Source organism: Oncorhynchus tshawytscha, linkage group LG13 (genome assembly GCF_018296145.1).
Source record: "Oncorhynchus tshawytscha isolate Ot180627B linkage group LG13, Otsh_v2.0, whole genome shotgun sequence".
In the NCBI taxonomy this organism is placed as follows: domain Eukaryota; kingdom Metazoa; phylum Chordata; class Actinopteri; order Salmoniformes; family Salmonidae; genus Oncorhynchus; species Oncorhynchus tshawytscha.
This window is the reverse complement of record NC_056441.1, coordinates 94148168-94169145: the sequence shown is the minus strand read 5'-3', so window position 1 is coordinate 94169145 and position 20978 is coordinate 94148168. Positions and strand designations below refer to the sequence as shown.

Below are 20978 nucleotides of genomic sequence, written 5' to 3'. Positions count from 1 at the left end.
AGCCCACATCTCAACATGTAGAGCCATTAGCCCACATCTCAACATGTACAGCCATTAGCCCACATCTCAACATGTACAGCCATTAGCCACACCTCAACATGTACAGCCATTAGCCCACATCTCAACATGTACAGCCATTAGCCCACATCTCAACATGTACAGCCATTACCCCACATCTCAACATGTACAGCCATTAGCCCACATCTCAACATGTAGAGCCATTAGCCACATCTCAGCATGTACAGCCATTTGCCCACATCTCAACATGTACAGCCATTAGCCCACATCTCAACATGTACAGCCATAAGCCACATCTCAACAGCCATTAGCCCACATCTCAACATGTACAGCCATTAGCCACACCTCAACATGTACAGCCATTAGCCCACATCTCAACATGTACAGCCATTAGCCCACATCTCAACATGTAGAGCCATTAGCCCACATCTCAACATGTACAGCCATTAGCCCACATCTTAACATGTACAGCCATTAGCCACACCTCAACATGTACAGCCATTAGCCCACATCTCAACATGTACAGCCATTAGCCCACATCTCAACAGCCATTAGCCCACATCTCAACAGCCATTAGCCCACATCTCAACATGTGCAGCCATTAGCCCACATCTCAACATGTACAGCCATTAGCCCACATCTCAACATGTACAATGTACAGCCATTAGCCCATATCTCAACATGTACAGCCATTAACCCACATCTCAACATGTACAGCCATTAGCCCACATCTCAACATGTACAGCCATTAGCCCACATCTCAACATGTACAGCCATTAGCCCACATCTCAACATGTACAGCCATTAGCCACACCTCAACATGTACAGCCATTAGCCCACATCTCAACATGTACAGCCATTAGCCCACATCTCAAAATGTACAGCCATTAGCCACATCTCAGCATGTACAATGTACAGCCATTAGCCCACATCTCAACATGTACAGCCATTAGCCACATCTCAACATGTACAATGTACAGCCATTAGCCCATATCTCAACATGTACAGCCATTAGCCCACATCTCAACATGTACAGCCATTAGCCACATCTCAACAGCCATTAGCCCACATCTCAACAGCCATTAGCCCACATCTCAACATGTACAGCCATTAGCCCACATCTCAACATGTACAATGTACAGCCATTAGCCCACATCTCAACATGTACAGCCATTAGCCCACATCTCAACATGTACAGCCATTAGCCCACATCTCAACATGTACAGCCATTAGCCCACATCTCAACATGTACAGCCATTAGCCCACATCTCAACATGTAGAGCCATTAGCCCACATCTCAACATGTACAGCCATTAGCCCACATCTCAACATGTACAGCCATTAGCCACACCTCAACATGTACAGCCATTAGCCCACATCTCAACATGTACAGCCATTAGCCCACATCTCAACAGCCATTAGCCCACATCTCAACAGCCATTAGCCCACATCTCAACATGTACAGCCATTAGCCCACATCTCAACATGTACAGCCATTAGCCCACATCTCAACATGTACAATGTACAGCCATTAGCCCATATCTCAACATGTACAGCCATTAGCCCACATCTCAACATGTACAGCCATTAGCCCACATCTCAACATGTACAGCCATTAGCCCACATCTCAACATGTACAGCCATTAGCCCACATCTCAACATGTACAGCCATTAGCCACACCTCAACATGTACAGCCATTAGCCCACATCTCAACATGTACAGCCATTAGCCCACATCTCAACAGCCATTAGCCCACATCTCAACAGCCATTAGCCCACATCTCAACAGCCATTAGCCCACATCTCAACATGTACAGCCATTAGCCCACATCTCAACATGTACAGCCATTAGCCCACATCTCAACATGTACAATGTACAGCCATTAGCCCACATCTCAACATGTACAGCCATTAGCCCACATCTCAGCATGTACAGCCATTAGCCCACATCTCAGCATGTACAGCCATTAGCCGACATCTCAACATGTACAGCCATTAGCCCACATCTCAACATGTACAGCCATTAGCCACATCTCAGCATGTACAGTGTACAGCGATTAGCCCACATCTCAACATGTACAGCCATTAGCCACATCTCAACATGTACAGCCATTAGCCCACATCTCAACATGTACAGCCATTAGCCACATCTCAACATGTACAGCCATTAGCCCACATCTCAACATGTACAGCCATTACCCCACATCTCAACATGTACAGCCATTAGCCAACATCTCAACATGTACAGCCATTAGCCACACCTCAACATGTAGAGCCATTAGCCACATCTCAGCATGTACAGCCATTAGCCCACATCTCAACATGTACAACCATTAGCCCACATCTCAACATGTACAGCCATTTGCCCACATCTCAACATGTACAGCCATTAGCCCACATCTCAACATGTACAATGTACAGCCATTAGCCACATTTCAGCATGTACAGCCATTAGCCCACATCTCAACATGTACAGCCATTAGCCCACATCTCAACATGTACAGCCATTTGCCCACATCTCAACATGTACAGCCATTAGCCCACAACTCAACATGTACAGCCATAAGCCACATCTCAACAGCCATTAGACCACATCTCAACATGTACAGCCATTAGCCACACCTCAACATGTACAGCCATTAGCCCACATCTCAACATGTACAGCCATTAGCCCACATCTCAACATGTACAGCCATTAGCCCACATCTCAACATGTACAGCCATTAGCCCACATCTCAACATGTACAGCCATTAGCCCACATCTCAACATGTACAGCCATTAGCCACACCTCAACATGTACAGCCATTAGCCCACATCTCAACATGTACAGCCATTAGCCCACATCTCAACAGCCATTAGCCCACATCTCAACAGCCATTAGCCCACATCTCAACAGCCATTAGCCCACATCTCAACATGTACAGCCATTAGCCCACATCTCAACATGTACAGCCATTAGCCCACATCTCAACATGTACAATGTACAGCCATTAGCCCACATCTCAACATGTACAGCCATTAGCCCACATCTCAACATGTACAGCCATTAGCCCACATCTCAACATGTACAGCCATTAGCCCACATCTCAACATGTACAGCCATTAGCCCACATCTCAACATGTACAGCCATTAGCCACACCTCAACATGTACAGCCATTAGCCACACTCTCAACATGTACAGCCATTAGCCCACATCTCAACATGTACAGCCATTAGCCCACATCTCAACAGCCATTAGCCCACATCTCAACAGCCATTAGCCCACATCTCAACATGTACAGCCATTAGCCCACATCTCAACATGTACAATGTACAGCCATTAGCCCATATCTCAACATGTACAGCCATTAGCCCACATCTCAACATGTACAGCCATTAGCCCACATCTCAGCATGTACAGCCATTAGCCCACATCTCAGCATGTACAGCCATTAGCCCACATCTCAGCATGTACAGCCATTAGCCCACATCTCAGCATGTACAGCCATTAGCCCACATCTCAACATGTACAGCCATTAGCCCACATCTCAACATGTACAGCCATTAGCCCACATCTCAACATGTACAGCCATAAGCCACATCTCAACTGAATCCTAATCGTTTGTTCTTTATTTCCATCGATAAAACAAGGAAGGGTGTGTGAGTCTGTCCGTGAGTGTGTCCGTCCTACCGTCTATTATGTGTTATGTGTGTTTGTGTGTGCGTGTGTTTTTCCGTGTGTCTGTTCATGTGTGTTTGTGTGTACTGTTTGTGTTTGTGTGTACTGTTTGTCTAGCTGTGTATAAAGTCATGAAAGGATCTACAGATGAAGGCATTTTGAAGCTTACCAGCTCAACTTGTGTAATCTTTGTTGTAGTGTTCAAAAACGCCGTTAGTACCAAACACACACACACACACACACACTTACACTCATGCAAAATTCATTTAATTAAAGGGATAATGGTAAACAGACCCTGAGTGTTATTGCCAATGTGTTGGATGCCATCTGACATGTCTTTGGTGTCCTAATGGATTTGGAGGTGTGATGGGTCAAACACTGGGGTGGGATGCCTGGCGCACACAGCAGAAGGTGTTACAAATGGATGCTAGCAGTAGTATGTGTTACAAAGGGATGCCAGTTGCAGAATGTGTTACAAATGGATGCTAGGTGTTAGTAATGGATTCTAGGAGCAGGATGTGTTAGTAATGGATGCTAAGTGTTAGTAATGGATGCTAGGTGTTAGTAATGGATGCTAGGTGTTAGTAATGGATGCTAGGTGTTAGTAATGGATGCTAGGTGTTAGTAATGGATGCTAGGTGTTAGTAATGGATGCTAGGTGTTAGTAATGGATGCTAGCCACAGAAGTTGTTAATAATGGTTGCTAGGTGTTAGTAATGGATGCTAGCAGCAGAAGGTGTTAGTAATGGATGCTAGGTGTTAGTAATGGATGCTAGGTGTTAGTAATGGATGCTAGGTGTTAGTAATGGATGCTAGGTGTTAGTACTGGATGCTAGGTGTTAGTAATGGATGCTAGCCACAGAAGTTGTTAATAATGGTTGCTAGGTGTTAGTAATGGATGCTAGCAGCAGAAGGTGTTAGTAATGGATGCTAGGTGTTAGTAATGGATGCTAGGTGTTAGTAATGGATGCTAGGTGTTAGTAATGGATGCTAGGTGTTAGTAATGGATGCTAAGTGTTAGTAATGGATGCTAGGTGTTAGTAATGGATGCTAGGTGTTAGTAATGGATGCTAGGTGTTAGTAATGGATGCTAGGTGTTAGTAGTGGATGCTAGGTGTTAGTAGTGGATGCTAGGTGTTAGTAATGGATGCTAGGTGTTAGTAATGGATGCTAGGTGTTAGTAATGGATGCTAGGTGTTAGTAGTGGATGCTAGGTGTTAGTAGTGGATGCTAGGTGTTAGTAGTGGATGCTAGGTGTTAGTAGTGGATGCTAGGTGTTAGTAATGGATGCTAGGTGTTAGTAATGGATGCTAGGTGTTAGTAATGGATACTAGGTGTTAGTAATGGATGCTAGGTGTTAGTAATGGATACTAGCAGCAGAATGTGTTAGTAATGGATGCTAGGTGTTAGTAATGGATGCTGGGTGTTAGTAATGGATGCTAGAGCAGAATGTGTTAGTAATGGATGCTAGGTGTTAGTAATGGATGCTAGGTGTCAGTAATGGATGCTAGGTGTTAGAAATGGATGCTAGGTGTTAGTAATGGATGCTAGGTGTTAGTAATGGATGCTAGCAGCAGAAGGTGTTAGTAATGGATGCTAGGTGTTATTAATGGATGTTAAGTGTTAGCAACGGATGCTAGGTGTTAGTAATGGATGCTAGGTGTTAGTAATTGATGCTAGCCACAGAGGTTGTTAGTAATGGATGCTAGGTGTTTGTAATGGATGCTAGCAGCAGAATGTGTTAGTAATGGATGCTAGGTGTTAGTAATGGATGCTAGCAGCAGAAGCTGTTACTAATGGATGATAGGTGTAAGTAATGGATGATAGGTGTAAGTAATGGATGCTAGGTGTTAGTCATGGATGCTAGGTGTTAGTCATGGATGCTAGGTGTTAGTCATGGATGCTAAGTGTTAGTAATGGATGCTAGGTGTTAGTAATGGATGCTAGGTGTTAGTAATGGATGCTAGGTGTTAGTAATGGATGCTAGGTGTTAGTAATGGATGCTAGCCACAGAAGTTGTTAGTAATGGTTGCTAGGTGTTAGTAATGGATGCTAGCAGCAGAAGGTGTTAGTAATGGATGCTAGGTGTTAGTAATGGATGCTAGGTGTTAGTAATGGATGCTAACAGCAGAAGGTGTTAGTAATGGATGCTGGGTGTTAGAAATGGATGCTAGGTGTTAGAAATGGATGCTAGGTGTTAGAAATGGATGCTAGGTGTTAGTAATGGATGCTAAGTGTTAGTAATTGATGCTAGGTGTTAGTAATGGATGCTAGGTGTTAGTAATGGATGCTAGGTGTTAGTAATGGATGCTAGCCACAGAAGTTGTTAATAATGGATGCTAGGTGTTAGTAATGGATGCTAGCAGTAGAAGCTGTTACTAATGGATGATAGGTGTAAGTAATGGATGCTAGGTGTTAGTAATGGATGCTAAAAGCAGAGGGTGTTAGTAATGGATGCTAGGTGTTAGTAATGGATTCTAGGAGCAGGATGTGTTAGTAATGGATGCTAAGTGTTAGTAATGGATGCTAGGTGTTAGTAATGGATGCTAGGTGTTAGTAATGGATGCTAGGTGTTAGTAATGGATGCTAGGTGTTAGTAATGGATGCTAGGTGTTAGTAATGGATGCTAGGTGTTAGTAATGGATGCTAGCCACAGAAGTTGTTAATAATGGTTGCTAGGTGTTAGTAATGGATGCTAGCAGCAGAAGGTGTTAGTAATGGATGCTAGGTGTTAGTAATGGATGCTAGGTGTTAGTAATGGATGCTAGGTGTTAGTAATGGATGCTAGGTGTTAGTAATGGATGCTAGGTGTTAGTAATGGATGCTAGCCACAGAAGTTGTTAATAATGGTTGCTAGGTGTTAGTAATGGATGCTAGCAGCAGAAGGTGTTAGTAATGGATGCTAGGTGTTAGTAATGGATGCTAGGTGTTAGTAATGGATGCTAGGTGTTAGTAATGGATGCTAGGTGTTAGTAATGGATGCTAAGTGTTAGTAATGGATGCTAGGTGTTAGTAATGGATGCTAGGTGTTAGTAATGGATGCTAGCAGCAGAAGGTGTTAGTAATGGATGCTAGGTGTTAGTAATGGATGCTAGGTGTTAGTAATGGATGCTAGGTGTTAGTAATGGATGCTAGGTGTTAGTAATGGATGCTAAGTGTTAGTAATGGATGCTAGGTGTTAGTAATGGATGCTAGGTGTTAGTAATGGATGCTAGGTGTTAGTAATGGATGCTAGGTGTTAGTAGTGGATGCTAGGTGTTAGTAGTGGATGCTAGGTGTTAGTAATGGATGCTAGGTGTTAGTAATGGATGCTAGGTGTTAGTAATGGATGCTAGGTGTTAGTAGTGGATGCTAGGTGTTAGTAGTGGATGCTAGGTGTTAGTAGTGGATGCTAGGTGTTAGTAGTGGATGCTAGGTGTTAGTAATGGATGCTAGGTGTTAGTAATGGATGCTAGGTGTTAGTAATGGATGCTAACAGCAGAAGGTGTTAGTAATGGATGCTGGGTGTTAGAAATGGATGCTAGGTGTTAGAAATGGATGCTAGGTGTTAGAAATGGATGCTAGGTGTTAGTAATGGATGCTAAGTGTTAGTAATTGATGCTAGGTGTTAGTAATGGATGCTAGGTGTTAGTAATGGATGCTAGGTGTTAGTAATGGATGCTAGCCACAGAAGTTGTTAATAATGGATGCTAGGTGTTAGTAATGGATGCTAGCAGTAGAAGCTGTTACTAATGGATGATAGGTGTAAGTAATGGATGCTAGGTGTTAGTAATGGATGCTAAAAGCAGAGGGTGTTAGTAATGGATGCTAGGTGTTAGTAATGGATTCTAGGAGCAGGATGTGTTAGTAATGGATGCTAAGTGTTAGTAATGGATGCTAGGTGTTAGTAATGGATGCTAGGTGTTAGTAATGGATGCTAGGTGTTAGTAATGGATGCTAGGTGTTAGTAATGGATGCTAGGTGTTAGTAATGGATGCTAGGTGTTAGTAATGGATGCTAGCCACAGAAGTTGTTAATAATGGTTGCTAGGTGTTAGTAATGGATGCTAGCAGCAGAAGGTGTTAGTAATGGATGCTAGGTGTTAGTAATGGATGCTAGGTGTTAGTAATGGATGCTAGGTGTTAGTAATGGATGCTAGGTGTTAGTAATGGATGCTAGGTGTTAGTAATGGATGCTAGCCACAGAAGTTGTTAATAATGGTTGCTAGGTGTTAGTAATGGATGCTAGCAGCAGAAGGTGTTAGTAATGGATGCTAGGTGTTAGTAATGGATGCTAGGTGTTAGTAATGGATGCTAGGTGTTAGTAATGGATGCTAGGTGTTAGTAATGGATGCTAAGTGTTAGTAATGGATGCTAGGTGTTAGTAATGGATGCTAGGTGTTAGTAATGGATGCTAGGTGTTAGTAATGGATGCTAGGTGTTAGTAGTGGATGCTAGGTGTTAGTAGTGGATGCTAGGTGTTAGTAATGGATGCTAGGTGTTAGTAATGGATGCTAGGTGTTAGTAATGGATGCTAGGTGTTAGTAGTGGATGCTAGGTGTTAGTAGTGGATGCTAGGTGTTAGTAGTGGATGCTAGGTGTTAGTAGTGGATGCTAGGTGTTAGTAATGGATGCTAGGTGTTAGTAATGGATGCTAGGTGTTAGTAATGGATACTAGGTGTTAGTAATGGATGCTAGGTGTTAGTAATGGATACTAGCAGCAGAATGTGTTAGTAATGGATGCTAGGTGTTAGTAATGGATGCTGGGTGTTAGTAATGGATGCTAGAGCAGAATGTGTTAGTAATGGATGCTAGGTGTTAGTAATGGATGCTAGGTGTTAGTAATGATGCTAGCAGCAGAAGGTGTTACTAATGGATGCTAGCAGCAGAAGGTGTCAGTAATGGATGCTAGGTGTCAGTAATGGATGCTAGGTGTCAGTAATGGATGCTAGGTGTTAGTAATGGATGCTAGGTGTTAGTAATGGATGCTAGGTGTTAGTAATGGATGCTAGCAGCAGAAGGTGTTAGTAATGGATGCTAGGTGTTATTAATGGATGTTAAGTGTTAGCAACGGATGCTAGGTGTTAGTAATGGATGCTAGGTGTTAGTAATTGATGCTAGCCACAGAGGTTGTTAGTAATGGATGCTAGGTGTTTGTAATGGATGCTAGCAGCAGAATGTGTTAGTAATGGATGCTAGGTGTTAGTAATGGATGCTAGCAGCAGAAGCTGTTACTAATGGATGATAGGTGTAAGTAATGGATGATAGGTGTAAGTAATGGATGCTAGGTGTTAGTCATGGATGCTAGGTGTTAGTCATGGATGCTAGGTGTTAGTCATGGATGCTAAGTGTTAGTAATGGATGCTAGGTGTTAGTAATGGATGCTAGGTGTTAGTAATGGATGCTAGGTGTTAGTAATGGATGCTAGGTGTTAGTAATGGATGCTAGCCACAGAAGTTGTTAGTAATGGTTGCTAGGTGTTAGTAATGGATGCTAGCAGCAGAAGGTGTTAGTAATGGATGCTAGGTGTTAGTAATGGATGCTAGGTGTTAGTAATGGATGCTAACAGCAGAAGGTGTTAGTAATGGATGCTGGGTGTTAGAAATGGATGCTAGGTGTTAGAAATGGATGCTAGGTGTTAGAAATGGATGCTAGGTGTTAGTAATGGATGCTAAGTGTTAGTAATTGATGCTAGGTGTTAGTAATGGATGCTAGGTGTTAGTAATGGATGCTAGCAGTAGAAGCTGTTACTAATGGATGATAGGTGTAAGTAATGGATGCTAGGTGTTAGTAATGGATGCTAAAAGCAGAGGGTGTTAGTAATGGATGCTAGGTGTTAGTAATGGATTCTAGGAGCAGGATGTGTTAGTAATGGATGCTAAGTGTTAGTAATGGATGCTAGGTGTTAGTAATGGATGCTAGGTGTTAGTAATGGATGCTAGGTGTTAGTAATGGATGCTAGGTGTTAGTAATGGATGCTAGGTGTTAGTAATGGATGCTAGGTGTTAGTAATGGATGCTAGGTGTTAGTAATGGATGCTAGGTGTTAGTAATGGATGCTAGGTGTTAGTAATGGATGCTAGGTGTTAGTAATGGATGCTAAGTGTTAGTAATGGATGCTAGGTGTTAGTAATGGATGCTAGGTGTTAGTAATGGATGCTAGGTGTTAGTAATGGATGCTAGGTGTTAGTAGTGGATGCTAGGTGTTAGTAGTGGATGCTAGGTGTTAGTAGTGGATGCTAGGTGTTAGTAATGGATGCTAGGTGTTAGTAATGGATGCTAGGTGTTAGTAATGGATACTAGGTGTTAGTAATGGATGCTAGGTGTTAGTAATGGATACTAGCAGCAGAATGTGTTAGTAATGGATGCTAGGTGTTAGTAATGGATGCTGGGTGTTAGTAATGGATGCTAGAGCAGAATGTGTTAGTAATGGATGCTAGGTGTTAGTAATGGATGCTAGGTGTTAGTAATGATGCTAGCAGCAGAAGGTGTTACTAATGGATGCTAGCAGCAGAAGGTGTCAGTAATGGATGCTAGGTGTCAGTAATGGATGCTAGGTGTCAGTAATGGATGCTAGGTGTTAGTAATGGATGCTAGGTGTTAGTAATGGATGCTAGGTGTTAGTAATGGATGCTAGCAGCAGAAGGTGTTAGTAATGGATGCTAGGTGTTATTAATGGATGTTAAGTGTTAGCAACGGATGCTAGGTGTTAGTAATGGATGCTAGGTGTTAGTAATTGATGCTAGCCACAGAGGTTGTTAGTAATGGATGCTAGGTGTTTGTAATGGATGCTAGCAGCAGAATGTGTTAGTAATGGATGCTAGGTGTTAGTAATGGATGCTAGCAGCAGAAGCTGTTACTAATGGATGATAGGTGTAAGTAATGGATGATAGGTGTAAGTAATGGATGCTAGGTGTTAGTCATGGATGCTAGGTGTTAGTCATGGATGCTAGGTGTTAGTCATGGATGCTAGGTGTTAGTCATGGATGCTAAGTGTTAGTAATGGATGCTAGGTGTTAGTAATGGATGCTAGGTGTTAGTAATTGATGCTAGGTGTTAGTAATGGATGCTAGGTGTTAGTAATGGATGCTAGCCACAGAAGTTGTTAGTAATGGTTGCTAGGTGTTAGTAATGGATGCTAGCAGCAGAAGGTGTTAGTAATGGATGCTAGGTGTTAGTAATGGATGCTAGGTGTTAGTAATGGATGCTAACAGCAGAAGGTGTTAGTAATGGATGCTGGGTGTTAGAAATGGATGCTAGGTGTTAGAAATGGATGCTAGGTGTTAGAAATGGATGCTAGGTGTTAGTAATGGATGCTAAGTGTTAGTAATTGATGCTAGGTGTTAGTAATGGATGCTAGGTGTTAGTAATGGATGCTAGGTGTTAGTAATGGATGCTAGCTACAGAAGTTGTTAATAATGGATGCTAGGTGTTAGTAATGGATGCTAGCAGTAGAAGCTGTTACTAATGGATGATAGGTGTAAGTAATGGATGCTAGGTGTTAGTAATGGATGCTAAAAGCAGAGGGTGTTAGTAATGGATGATAGGTGTTAGTAATGGATGCTAAAAGCAGAGGGTGTTAGTAATGGATGCTAGGTGATAGTAATGGATGCTAGTTGTTAGTAATGGATGCTAGAAGCAGAAGGTGTTAGTAATGGATGCTAGGTGTTAGTAATGGATGCTAGGTGTTAGTAATGGATGCTAGGTGTTAGTAATGGATGCTAAAAGCAGAGGGTGTTAGTAATGGATGATAGGTGTTAGTAATGGATGCTAAAAGCAGAGGGTGTTAGTAATGGATGCTAGGTGTTAGTAATGGATGCTAGGTGTTAGTAATGGATGCTAGCAGCAGAATGTGTTTGTAATGGATGCTAACAGCAGAAGGTGTTAGTAATGGATGCTGGGTGTTAGAAATGGATGCTAGGTGTTAGAAATGGATGCTAGGTGTTAGTAATGGATGCTAGCAGCAGAAGGTGTTAGTAATGGATGCTAGGTGTTATTAATGGATGTTAAGTGTTAGCAACGGATGCTAGGTGTTAGTAATGGATGCTAGGTGTTAGTAATTGATGCTAGCCACAGAGGTTGTTAGTAATGGATGCTAGGTGTTTGTAATGGATGCTAGCAGCAGAATGTGTTAGTAATGGATGCTAGGTGTTAGTAATGGATGCTAGCAGCAGAAGCTGTTACTAATGGATGATAGGTGTAAGTAATGGATGATAGGTGTAAGTAATGGATGCTAGGTGTTAGTCATGGATGCTAGGTGTTAGTCATGGATGCTAGGTGTTAGTCATGGATGCTAAGTGTTAGTAATGGATGCTAGGTGTTAGTAATGGATGCTAGGTGTTAGTAATGGATGCTAGGTGTTAGTCATGGATGCTAGGTGTTAGTCATGGATGCTAAGTGTTAGTAATGGATGCTAGGTGTTAGTAATGGATGCTAGGTGTTAGTAATGCTAGAGTAATGGATGCTAGGTGTTAGTAATGGATGCTAGGTGTTAGTAATGGATGCTAGCCACAGAAGTTGTTAGTAATGGATTGCTAGGTGTTAGTAATGGATGCTAGCAGCAGAAGGTGTTAGTAATGGATGCTAGGTGTTAGTAATGGATGCTAGGTGTTAGTAATGGATGCTAACAGCAGAAGGTGTTAGTAATGGATGCTGGGTTAGTTATGCTGGGTGTTAAAATGGATGCTAGGTGTTAGAAATGGATGCTAGGTGTTAGAAATGGATGCTAGGTGTTAGTAATGGATGCTAAGTGTTAGTAATTGATGCTAGGTGTTAGTAATGGATGCTAGGTGTTAGTAATGGATGCTAGGTGTTAGTAATGGATGCTAGGTGTTAGTAATGGATGCTAGCACAGAAGTTGTTAATAATGGATGCTAGGTGTTAGTAATGGATGCTAGCAGTAGAAGCTGTTACTAATGGATGATAGGTGTAAGTAATGGATGCTAGGTGTTAGTAATGGATGCTAAAAGCAGAGGGTGTTAGTAATGGATGCTAGGTGTTAGTAATGGATTCTAGAGCAGGATGTGTTAGTAATGGATGCTAGGTGTTAGTAATGGATGCTAGCTAGGTGTTAGTAATGGATGCTAGGTGTTAGTAATGGATGCTAGGTGTTAGTAATGGATGCTAGGTGTTAGTAATGGATGCTAGGTGTTAGTAATGGATGCTAGGTGTTAGTAATGGATGCTAGGTGTTAGTAATGGATGCTAGGTGTTAGTAATGGATGCTAGGTGTTAGTAATGGATGCTAGGTGTTAGTAATGGATGCTAGGTGTTAGTAATGGATGCTAGGTGTTAGTAATGGAATGGATGCTAGGTGTTAGTAATGGATGCTAGGTGTTAGTAATGGATGCTAGGTGTTAGTAATGGATGCTAGGTGTTAGTAATGGATGCTAGGTGGATGCTAGGTGTTAGTAATGGATGCTAGGTGTTAGTAGGTGTAATGGATGCTAGGTAGGTGGATAGTAATGGATGCTAGGTGTTAGTAATGGAGCTAGGTGTTAGTAAGGAATGTTAGTAATGGATGCTAGGTGTTAGTAATGGATGCTAGGTGTTAGTAATGGATGCTAGGTGTTAGTAATGGATGCTAGCAGCAGAAGGTGTTAGTAATGGATGCTAGGTGTTAGTAATGGATGCTAGGTGTTAGTAATGGATGCTAGGTGTTAGTAATGGATGCTAGCAGCAGAATGTGTTAGTAATGGATGCTAGGTGTTAGTAATGGATGCTAGGTGTTAGTAATGGATGCTAGGAATGTGTGTTGGATGCTAGGTGTTAGTAATGGATGCTAGGTGTTAGTAATGATGCTAGCAGCAGAAGGTGTTACTAATGGATGCTAGCAGCAGAAGGTGTCAGTAATGGATGCTAGGTGTCAGTAATGGATGCTAGGTGTCAGTAATGGATGCTAGGTGTTAGTAATGGATGCTAGGTGTTAGTAATGGATGCTAGGTGTTAGTAATGGATGCTAGCAGCAGAAGGTGTTAGTAATGGATGCTAGGTGTTATTAATGGATGTTAAGTGTTAGCAACGGATGCTAGGTGTTAGTAATGGATGCTAGGTGTTAGTAATTGATGCTAGCCACAGAGGTTGTTAGTAATGGATGCTAGGTGTTTGTAATGGATGCTAGCAGCAGAATGTGTTAGTAATGGATGCTAGGTGTTAGTAATGGATGCTAGCAGCAGAAGCTGTTACTAATGGATGATAGGTGTAAGTAATGGATGATAGGTGTAAGTAATGGATGCTAGGTGTTAGTCATGGATGCTAGGTGTTAGTCATGGATGCTAGGTGTTAGTCATGGATGCTAGGTGTTAGTCATGGATGCTAAGTGTTAGTAATGGATGCTAGGTGTTAGTAATGGATGCTAGGTGTTAGTAATTGATGCTAGGTGTTAGTAATGGATGCTAGGTGTTAGTAATGGATGCTAGCCACAGAAGTTGTTAGTAATGGTTGCTAGGTGTTAGTAATGGATGCTAGCAGCAGAAGGTGTTAGTAATGGATGCTAGGTGTTAGTAATGGATGCTAGGTGTTAGTAATGGATGCTAACAGCAGAAGGTGTTAGTAATGGATGCTGGGTGTTAGAAATGGATGCTAGGTGTTAGAAATGGATGCTAGGTGTTAGAAATGGATGCTAGGTGTTAGTAATGGATGCTAAGTGTTAGTAATTGATGCTAGGTGTTAGTAATGGATGCTAGGTGTTAGTAATGGATGCTAGGTGTTAGTAATGGATGCTAGCTACAGAAGTTGTTAATAATGGATGCTAGGTGTTAGTAATGGATGCTAGCAGTAGAAGCTGTTACTAATGGATGATAGGTGTAAGTAATGGATGCTAGGTGTTAGTAATGGATGCTAAAAGCAGAGGGTGTTAGTAATGGATGATAGGTGTTAGTAATGGATGCTAAAAGCAGAGGGTGTTAGTAATGGATGCTAGGTGATAGTAATGGATGCTAGTTGTTAGTAATGGATGCTAGAAGCAGAAGGTGTTAGTAATGGATGCTAGGTGTTAGTAATGGATGCTAGGTGTTAGTAATGGATGCTAGGTGTTAGTAATGGATGCTAAAAGCAGAGGGTGTTAGTAATGGATGATAGGTGTTAGTAATGGATGCTAAAAGCAGAGGGTGTTAGTAATGGATGCTAGGTGTTAGTAATGGATGCTAGGTGTTAGTAATGGATGCTAGCAGCAGAATGTGTTTGTAATGGATGCTAACAGCAGAAGGTGTTAGTAATGGATGCTGGGTGTTAGAAATGGATGCTAGGTGTTAGAAATGGATGCTAGGTGTTAGAAATGGATGCTAGGTGTTAGTAGTGGATGCTAGGTGTTAGTAATGGATGCTAGGTGTTAGTAATGGATGCTAGGTGTTAGTAATGGATACTAGGTGTTAGTAATGGATGCTAGGTGTTAGTAATGGATACTAGCAGCAGAATGTGTTAGTAATGGATGCTATCTGTTAGTAATGGATGCTGGGTGTTAGTAATGGATGCTAGAGAAGAATGTGTTAGTAATGGATGCTAGGTGTTAGTAATGGATGCTAGGTGTTAGTAATGATGCTAGCAGCAGAAGGTGTTACTAATGGATGCTAGCAGCAGAAGGTGTCAGTAATGGATGCTAGGTGTCAGTAATGGATGCTAGGTGTTAGTAATGGATGCTAGGTGTTAGTAATGGATGCTAGGTGTTAGTAATGGATGCTAGCAGCAGAAGGTGTTAGTAATGGATGCTAGGTGTTATTAATGGATGTTAAGTGTTAGCAACGGATGCTAGGTGTTAGTAATGGATGCTAGGTGTTTGTAATGGATGCTAGCAGCAGAATGTGTTAGTAATGGATGCTAGGTGTTAGTAATGGATGCTAGCAGCAGAAGCTGTTACTAATGGATGATAGGTGTAAGTAATGGATGATAGGTGTAAGTAATGGATGCTAGGTGTTAGTCATGGATGCCAGGTGTTAGTCATGGATGCTAGGTGTTAGTCATGGATGCTAGGTGTTAGTCATGGATGCTAGGTGTTAGTCATGGATGCTAAGTGTTAGTAATGGATGCTAGGTGTTAGTAATGGATGCTAGGTGTTAGTAATTGATGCTAGGTGTTAGTAATGGATGCTAGGTGTTAGTAATGGATGCTAGCCACAGAAGTTGTTAGTAATGGTTGCTAGGTGTTAGTAATGGATGCTAGCGGCAGAAGGTGTTAGTAATGGATGCTAGGTGTTAGTAATGGATGCTAGGTGTTAGTAATGGATGCTAGGTGTTAGTAATGGATGCTAGGTGTTAGTAATGGATGCTAGCCACAGAAGTTGTTAATAATGGATGCTAGGTGTTAGTAATGGATGCTAGGTGTTAGTAATGGATGCTAAAAGCAGAGGGTGTTAGTAATGGATGATAGGTGTTAGTAATGGATGCTAGGTGTTAGTCATGGATGCTAGGTGTTAGTCATGGATGCTAGGTGTTAGTCATGGATGCTAGGTGTTAGTCATGGATGCTAGGTGTTAGTCATGGATGCTAAGTGTTAGTAATGGATGCTAGGTGTTAGTAATGGATGCTAGGTGTTAGTAATTGATGCTAGGTGTTAGTAATGGATGCTAGGTGTTAGTAATGGATGCTAGGTGTTAGTAATGGATGCTAGGTGTTAGTAATGGATGCTAGCGGCAGAAGGTGTTAGTAATGGATGCTAGGTGTTAGTAATGGATGCTAGGTGTTAGTAATGGATGCTAGGTGTTAGTAATGGATGCTAGCCACAGAAGTTGTTAATAATGGATGCTAGGTGTTAGTAATGGATGCTAGGTGTTAGTAATGGATGCTAAAAGCAGAGGGTGTTAGTAATGGATGATAGGTGTTAGTAATGGATGCTAGGTGTTAGTATTGGATGCTAGCAGCAGAAGGTGTTAGTAATGGATGCTAGGTGTTAGTAATGGATGCTAGCCACAGAAGTTGTTAGTAATGGTTGCTAGGTGTTAGTAATGGATGCTAGCGGCAGAAGGTGTTAGTAATGGATGCTAGGTGTTAGTAATGGATGCTAGGTGTTAGTAATGGATGCTAGGTGTTAGTAATGGATGCTAGGTGTTAGTAATGGATGCTAGCCACAGAAGTTGTTAATAATGGATGCTAGGTGTTAGTAATGGATGCTAGGTGTTAGTAATGGATGCTAAAAGCAGAGGGTGTTAGTAATGGATGATAGGTGTTAGTAATGGATGCTAGGTGTTAGTCATGGATGCTAGGTGTTAGTCATGGATGCTAGGTGTTAGTCATGGATGCTAGGTGTTAGTCATGGATGCTAGGTGTTAGTCATGGATGCTAAGTGTTAGTAATGGATGCTAGGTGTTAGTAATGGATGCTAGGTGTTAGTAATTGATGCTAGGTGTTAGTAATGGATGCTAGGTGTTAGTAATGGATGCTAGCCACAGAAGTTGTTAGTAATGGTTGCTAGGTGTTAGTAATGGATGCTAGCCACAGAAGGTGTTAGTAATGGATGCTAGGTGTTAGTAATGGATGCTAGGTGTTAGTAATGGATGCTAGGTGTTAGTAATGGATGCTAGGTGTTAGTAATGGATGCTAAAAGCAGAGGGTGTTAGTAATGGATGATAGGTGTTAGTAATGGATGCTAGGTGTTAGTATTGGATGCTAGCAGCAGAAGGTGTTAGTAATGGATGCTAACAGCAGAAGGTGTTAGTAATGGATGCTGGGTGTTAGAAATGGATGCTAGCAGCAGAAGCTGTTACTAATGGATGATAGGTGTAAGTAATGGATGCTAGGTGTTAGTAATGGATGCTAAAAGCAGAGGGTGTTAGTAATGGATGATAGGTGTTAGTAATGGATGCTAAAAGCAGAGGGTGTTAGTAATGGATGCTAGGTGTTAGTAATGGATGCTAGGTGTTAGTAATGGATGCTAGAAGCAGAAGGTGTTAGTAATGGATGCTAGGTGTTAGTAATGGATGCTAGGTGTTAGTAATGGATGCTAAAAGCAGAGGGTGTTAGTAATGGATGATAGGTGTTAGTAATGGATGCTAAAAGCAGAGGGTGTTAGTAATGGATGCTAGGTGTTAGTAATGGATGCTAGGTGTTAGTAATGGATGCTAGCAGCAGAAGGTGTTAGTAATGGATGCTAACAGCAGAAGGTGTTAGTAATGGATGCTAGGTGTTAGAAATGGATGCTAGGTGTTAGAAATGGATGCTAGGTGTTAGTAATGGATGCTTAATGTTAGTAATTGATGCTAGGTGTTAGTAATGGATGCTAAGTGTTAGTAATTGATGCTAGGTGTTCGTAATGGATACTAGGTGTTAGTAATTGACGCTAGGTGTTAGTAATGGACGCTAGGTGTTAGTTATGGATGCTAGCAGGAGAAGGTGTTAGTAATGGATGCTAACAACAGAAGGTCTGTTAAATGACATGGCTGGACATGGCTGGGGAATGTCTGTTGAATGACATGGCTGGGGAATGTCTGTTGAATGACATGGCTGGGGAATGTCTGTTTAATGACATGGCTGGGGAATGTCTGTTGAATGACATGGTTGGGGACATGGCTGGGGAATGTCTGTTGAATGACATGGTTGGACATGGCTGGGGAATGTCTGTTGAATGACATGGTTGGACATGGCTGGGGAATGTCTGTTGAATGACATGGCTGGGGAATGTCTGTTGAATTACATGGCTGGGGAATGTCTGTTGAATGACATGGCTGGGGAATGTCTGTTGAATGACATGGTTGGACATGGCTGGGGAATGTCTGTTGAATGACATGGCTGGGGAATGTCTGTTGAATGACATGGCTGGGGAATGTCTGTTGAATGACATGGCTGAGGAATGTCTGTTGAATGACATGGTTGGACATGGCTGGGGAATGTCTGTTGAATGACATGGTTGGACATGGCTGGGGAATGTCTGTTGAATGACATGGCTGGGGAATGTCTGTTTAATGACATGGCTGGGGAATGTCTGTTGAATGACATGGTTGGACATGGCTGGGGAATGTCTGTTGAATGACATGGCTGGGGAATGTCTGTTGAATGACATGGTTGGACATGGCTGGGGAATGTCTGTTGAATGACATGGCTGGGGAATGTCTGTTGAATGACATGGCTGGGGAATGTCTGTTGAATGACATGGCTGGGGAATGTCTGTTGAATGACATGGCTGGGGAATGTCTGTTGAATGACATGGCTGAGGAATGTCTGTTGAATGACATGGTTGGACATGGCTGGGGAATGTCTGTTGAATGACATGGCTGGGGAATGTCTGTTTAATGACATGGCTGGGGAATGTCTGTTGAATGACATGGTTGGACATGGCTGGGGAATGTCTGTTGAATGACATGGTTGGACATGGCTGGGGAATGTCTGTTGAATGACATGGTTGGACATGGCTGGGGAATGTCTGTTGAATGACATGGCTGGGGAATGTCTGTTGAATGACATGGCTGGGGAATGTCTGTTGAATGACATGGCTGGGGAATGTCTGTTGAATGACATGGTTGGACATGGCTGGGGAATGTCTGTTGAATGACATGGCTGGGGAATGTCTGTTGAATGACATGGCTGGGGAATGTCTGTTGAATGACATGGCTGGGGAATGTCTGTTGAATGACATGGCTGAGGAATGTCTGTTGAATGACATGGTTGGACATGGCTGGGGAATGTCTGTTGAATGACATGGTTGGACATGGCTGGGGAATGTCTGTTGAATGACATGGTTGGACATGGCTGGGGAATGTCTGTTGAATGACATGGTTGGACATGGCTGGGGAATGTCTGTTGAATGACATGGCTGGGGAATGTCTGTTGAATGACATGGCTGGGGAATGTCTGTTGAATGACATGGCTGGGGAATGTCTGTTGAATGACATGGCTGGAATGTCTGTTGAATGACATGGCTGGGGAATGTCTGTTGAATGACATGGCTGGGGAATGTCTGTTGAATGACATGGCTGGGGAATGTCTGTTGAATGACATGGCTGGGGAATGTCTGTTGAATGACATGGCTGGGGAATGTCTGTTGAATGACATGGCTGGGGAATGTCTGTTGAATGACATGGCTGGGGAATGTCTGTTGAATGACATGGCTGGGGAATGTCTGTTGTTTTATAGCTCTCTTTCCTCTGTTACCGTGTTTTACAGGTCTAATGGGAGAATATGAGCCTAAAATCGAGGTGCATTTCCCCCTGTCTGTCCCGGCTGCCAGAGGAGTCACCGTGAGGCTAGAGTGTTTCGCCCTGGGGAAGTAAGTACAGAAGCATGCGAGCTGTATTATACCCCTGAACATGTCCTTTATGGTGAAACGTAGGGCTACAATTCATAGAATTACTACAGTCCTGATTCCTGGAATTGGGAAGGAATAAACAGGAAATTTAGGAATTCATCAACCAGGATTTCTGGAAAACTTGGGAATTTGGGACATGTACCAGAACTTTGCCACCCTGAGCAAAAACCACCAGTAGATCCACTTACACTGAACAAAAAATACAAACGAAACATGTAACGATCCCAGACATGTTCCATACGTGTAAAAAGCTTCCATCCCTGTTAGTGAACATGTCTCCTTTGCCAAGATAATGGATCCACCTGACAGGTGTGGCGTATCAAGAAGCTGATTAAACAGCATGATAATGGATCCACCTGACAGGTGTGGCGTATCAAGAAGCTGATTAAACAGCATTATAATGGATCCACCTGACAGGTGACAGGTGTTAAACAGGATAATGGATCCACCTGTATCAAGAAGCTGATTAAACAGCATGATAATGGATCCACCTGACAGGTGTGGCGTATCAAGAAGCTGATTAAACAGCATGATAATGGATCCACCTGACAGGTGTGGCGTATCAAGAAGCTGATTAAACAGCATGATAATGGATCCACCTGACAGGTGTGGCGTATCAAGAAGCTGATTAAACAGCATGATAATGGATCCACCTGACAGGTGTGGCGTATCAAGAAGCTGATTAAACAGCATGATAATGGATCCACCTGACAGGTGTGGCGTATCAAGAAGCTGATTAAACAGCATGATAATGGATCCACCTGACAGGTGTGGAAGCTGTATTAAACAGCATGATAATGGATCCACCTGACAGGTGTGGCGTAAAGAAGCTGATTAAACAGCATGATAATGGATCCACCTGACAGGTGTGGCGTATCAAGAAGCTGATTAAACAGCATGATGAATGTGGCGTATCCACCTGACAGGTGTGGCGTATCAAGAAGCTGATTAAACAGCATGATAATGGATCCACCTGACAGGTGTGGCGTATCAAGAAGCTGATTAAATGGATCCAGCATGATAATGGATCCACCTGACAGGTGTGGCGTATCAAGAAGCTGATTAAACAGCATGATAATGGATCCACCTGACAG

The 20978-nt window shown here is 42.4% G+C and overlaps 1 protein-coding gene across 1 annotated transcript in view; it reads left to right on the top strand.

The window, feature by feature from the left end:
* Positions 1-20978, top strand: part of cntn5 (contactin 5) — a 471145-nt gene that overhangs the window by 209310 nt on the left and 240857 nt on the right. The window contains exon 7 of the mRNA XM_042296548.1: positions 19743-19845. Within this exon, the coding sequence (XP_042152482.1) occupies positions 19743-19845 (103 nt within the window). The remainder of the gene's footprint in view (positions 1-19742; positions 19846-20978) is intronic.